At 50.0% G+C, this 5,000-nt stretch overlaps 1 protein-coding gene across 1 annotated transcript; it reads left to right on the forward strand.

Moving 5' to 3' along the window:
• The first annotated feature begins 462 nt into the window (after positions 1–462).
• Positions 463–2,439, forward strand: LOC138866809 (uncharacterized protein PF3D7_1120000-like). Its single transcript, XM_070140589.1, has 2 exons — positions 463–1,157; positions 1,662–2,439. Exons 1-2 carry the CDS (start codon positions 486–488, stop codon positions 1,917–1,919), a joined length of 930 nt encoding a protein of 309 aa, XP_069996690.1. The 5' UTR covers positions 463–485; the 3' UTR covers positions 1,920–2,439.
• Positions 2,440–5,000: the final 2,561 nt, after the last annotated feature.

Here is a 5,000-nt window from a genome sequence, read left to right on the forward strand (position 1 = left end):
CCCAGGAAGTCGTCCGAGAGGCCGAGAAGGAGACCCTGGAAGTACCTCAAGAACCCGAGAAGGAGACCCAGGAAGTCGTCCGAGAGGCCGAGAAGGAGACCCTGGAAGTACCTCAAGAACCCGAGAAGGAGACCCTGGAAGTACCTCAAGAACCCGAGAAGGAGACCCAGGAAGTCGTCCGAGAGGCCGAGAAGGAGACCCTGGAAGCCGTCCGAGAGGCCGAGAAGGAGGTCGACAAACCGACCAAGAGGGCAGGAAAACTGCGCTTAAAGAGGTACGTCTTCGTGCCTCAGATTCTGCAGGAACAGGTCCTGGCCATGGCCAATCTTCCAAAGGATGTCCATATCGTGTTCCCGCCGAAAGGGTCGCGCTCCCACTTCGTGAGTGTCTTCGCCCAAACTGAGGAGCACCTACAAGAAGCGGTCGACATGCTGGAAGACCTCAATGAGTCGTAGAAGATCACCACCGTGGTCGTCGTCTCGGCGATGGAACTCGCTGTGATAGCAACCAGGGCCGAGGAAGCCCAGAAGAGCTATCACGTGACGATCTCTCTCCCGACCGTCGGCGGCTGCTTCAACAAGGTGATTGTAAGGGGCTTCCCCTGGGACAATCGCAGGGCGCTGAATTTCTTAAGGACTCCCAAAAAAGCCTCCCAAAAATCAAAACTGACCGAGAGGTCGGAGGTAGAACCCGAGGAGACCCAGGAAGTCGTCCGAGAGGCCGAGAAGGAGACCCTGGAAGTCGTCCGAGAGGCCGAGAAGGAGACCCTGGAAGTACCTCAAGAACCCGAGGAGACCCAGGAAGTCGTCCGAGAGGCCGAGAAGGAGACCTTGGAAGTACCTCAAGAACCCGAGAAGGAGACCCAGGAAGTCGTCCGAGAGGCCGAGAAGGAGACCCTGGAAGTACCTCAAGAACCCGAGAAGGAGACCCAGGAAGTCGTCCGAGAGGCCGAGAAGGAGACCCTGGAAGTACCTCAAGAACCCGAGAAGGAGACCCTGGAAGTACCTCAAGAACCCGAGAAGGAGACCCAGGAAGTCGTCCGAGAGGCCGAGAAGGAGACCCAGGAAGTCGTCCGAGAGGCCGAGAAGGAGACTCAGGAAGTCGTCCGAGAGGCCGAGAAGGAGACCCTGGAAGCCGTCCGAGAGGCCGAGAAGGAGGTCGACAAACCGACCAAGAGGGCAGGAAAACTGCGCTTAAAGAGGTACGTCTTCGTGCCTCAGATTCTGCAGGAACAGGTCCTGGCCATGGCCAATCTTCCAAAGGATGTCCATATCGTGTTCCCGCCGAAAGGGTCGCGCTCCCACTTCGTGAGTGTCTTCGCCCAAACTGAGGAGCACCTACAAGAAGCGGTCGACATGCTGGAAGACCTCAATGAGTCGTAGAAGATCACCACCGTGGTCGTCGTCTCGGCGATGGAACTCGCTGTGATAGCCACCAGGGCCGAGGAAGCCCAGAAGAGCTATCACGTGACGATCTCTCTCCCGACCGTCGGCGGCTGCTTCAACAAGGTGATTGTAAGGGGCTTCCCCTGGGACAATCGCAGGGCGCTGAATTTCTTAAGGACTCCCAAAAAAGCCTCCCAAAAATCAAAACTGACCGAGAGGTCGGAGGTAGAACCCGAGAAGGAGACCCAGGAAGTCGTCCGAGAGGCCGAGAAGGAGACCCTGGAAGCCGTCCGAGAGGCCGAGAAGGAGGTCGACAAACCGACCAAGAGGGCAGGAAAACTGCGCTTAAAGAGGTACGTCTTCGTGCCTCAGATTCTGCAGGAACAGGTCCTGGCCATGGCCAATCTTCTAAAGGATGTCCATATCGTGTTCCCGCCGAAAGGGTCGCGCTCCCACTTCGTGAGTGTCTTCGCCCAAACTGAGGAGCACCTACAAGAAGCGGTCGACATGCTGGAAGACCTCAATGAGTCGTAGAAGATCACCACCGTGGTCGTCGTCTCGGCGATGGAACTCGCTGTGATAGCCACCAGGGCCGAGGAAGCCCAGAAGAGCTATCACGTGACGATCTCTCTCCCGACCGTCGGCGGCTGCTTCAACAAGGTGATTGTAAGGGGCTTCCCCTGGGACAATCGCAGGGCGCTGAATTTCTTAAGGACTCCCAAAAAAGCCTCCCAAAAATCAAAACTGACCGAGAGGTCGGAGGTAGAACCCGAGAAGGAGACCCAGGAAGTCGTCCGAGAGGCCGAGAAGGAGACCCTGGAAGTCGTCCGAGAGGCCGAGAAGGAGACCCTGGAAGTACCTCAAGAACCCGAGAAGGAGACCCAGGAAATCGTCCGAGAGGCCGAGAAGGAGACCCTGTGACTGTAAGGGGCTTCCCCTGGGACAATCGAAGACCGCTGAATTTTTTAAGGCAGTGAGAATGACGACACTCATGGTTCCTTATAAATTATAGAATAAAATATAAAATAAAATTAATTAAATAAACAAATATATATATATACATACATAAACACACACACGCACGTTCATGTATTAGTGTTTGTTACTAGTTTTAGTCTAATATGATAGAGACTATGTGCAATGTGTATAATTTGATATTGTAAGAGATAGATATATATATATATATATATATATATATATATATATATATATATATATATATATATATATATAATCTCTCTCTCTCTCTCTCTCTCTCTATATATATATATATATATATATATATATATATATATATATATATATATATATATATATATATAATATACGGAGGAACCCTTTCCTGAACGGCAAGGCGGGCGAGGATTTTGCGCCACGCGTTTGAAAGGGTTCTGCTGTTTAACGCGAAGCTGAATGGCAGTTTTCCTGCCATTTTTTGTGTATAGGACTTTGGTCTTAACCTCCTTGGGCGTGTCGAGGCGCTGGCTGCGGGGACACTCTCATGGCACATGCAGCGTCGCCATTCAGACGAGTCATCAGCTCAAGGCCACAAGTGATCTCTGGAACTCTGTTTACAAAAAGGTTACTCATCATAGTTATCATTATTATCGTTCTTACCTGTTATTCTACCAGTCATCATTTTTTTCATTATTCTTCTTATTATCATTATCATCACCGTCATAAACATCAGCTTATAGTAACGACGACGTCCAGTAATAAAAATCGAGTGACGTTCGTTGTCACCAGAAATTTCAAGTCCCAAACCCATTTCGTCTCTCGTAGCGAGGAAATGTATATGAGCGTCAGCCTGGCGACAGAGGAGGTAGTGTAGCGGTTCCTGATTGGCCATCAATCTAGAACCGCACCTGACCTGTGATTGGCCGACCCCTGCTTCGGGACCGCCCTAATCGGCCGAGCTAACATCGCCGGTCAGGTACTTAGGCCGCCGGACCTGCTACCTCGGTTGGCTCCAGTGACAGAACGCCGGAGCGAGTCTTACCGCTTCCGGCTATTTTCCCTCTTGCTTTAAAACTGCTCTTGTGGCCCTCATTCCTAAGCCACACAAAGACCTGACTGACCCTAAGAGTTACCGCCCTATTAGCCTACTCGAGACTTTAGGCAAGACCTTCGAAAGAATCATAAACACTCGGCTAAGGTGGTATCTCACACAAACAATTTGGCTCTCGCTCGCATCACTCGACGCAAGACGCACTCAACATCATCACAAACTACGTACACAACAACAAAGACCGACGACTAAAGACTGTTCTTGTCACCAAAGATGTTGAGCGAGCCTTCGACACGGTCTGGCATGCTGGCCTGAAGTACAAGCTGTGCACAAAATTTTTCCCCCCTTTGATAAAGAAATTGCTCTGCGATTTCCTTGACGAACTTAAATTAAAATTAAAATTCCTCCACCACGTCTCTGGGACGATTTGCATGCACGCAGGTGTACCTCAGGGCAGCACCCTCAGCCCAACGGCCTTTATTCGCAGCAAAAGAGCTTCATTGATAACATAAACAAAAGGTTCAAGAATCAGCTGTGAAAGGAAAATCTATTGGTAGTGGCATCAGCGGTCATACTATGAACTTCAAGCGTACATTATACACAAACGACTTACCAGACCCCACGCACACAGATTCACTCACTATCCTCTATGCTGACGACTGTACGCACCTAGCTCGACACGATGCGCTTTCAGGTGTCGTCCGGCGCATCAATGACGTCTCGAGATGGGAGCATAGATGGCGTATCAAGACTAACGCGACCAAAACAAAAGTTCTTTTCCTAAATCCACGAAAACGGCCTCCCTATGACAACAGCTTCGACAGACTACAAGCACCGCTCCAAATCATCCACTCTTGCACCATCCTTGGTTTAACCTTTGACACCGACTTTCGGTTTCATTTGTATGCAAGTTCCAAGGCCGCCTTGGCCGGCAAAGCCTTACACTCGCTTTATCGATTCCGACGTGCGGCCCCACGTACGAAGCTGCATCTATACAAAACACTTATCAAACCTCTTCTCACATACACACCACGCACTCACACAAACAGCATACACCAACAAGCGCAAACTCGTTGTCCAGAATAAAGCACTCAGATGGATCTATGTAGTAAATTGGGATCAGTTTATTACATCTGAACTCCACGAGGAAGCTTCTCTGCCTCCTCTTAACATCGAGTGGCGCAGGTTGGTTTGTAAACAGATCGACAGACTCCGTGCTTGGCACTCCGCCTGGCTGGATAGACTCCACACCATCTTTCGTTCCGGATGGAGATCTGGTGCAGGCCGTGATCTCTTTTCCCTGGCATGGGACCAAGAAGTGGATGCAGTGTTCTAAGTTTGGCCGCATCCTTTGAAACCACCTCTTACTCCTTCTTTTCCCCTTTCCCCTTCCTCTATCCACTAGTTTTCAGTTTTGTTGCTTGTTTTTTGTTCTCGTTCTTTTTTAATGTAATTTAGTGGTAATGTTTGGTACCTTCCTTTTTTAACCATAATAAAGTAAATCTCCCTCAGGTACTGCCCTCATCCCCGTTTTTAAATCCTTTCACCTCGTCCTCTGACGCTTTGTGACCGCCACCCCGACTCATTCCATCTCATTATCCTTGCCA

This window comes from Penaeus vannamei, chromosome 27 (assembly GCF_042767895.1).
Source record: "Penaeus vannamei isolate JL-2024 chromosome 27, ASM4276789v1, whole genome shotgun sequence".
Lineage (NCBI taxonomy): Eukaryota > Metazoa > Arthropoda > Malacostraca > Decapoda > Penaeidae > Penaeus > Penaeus vannamei.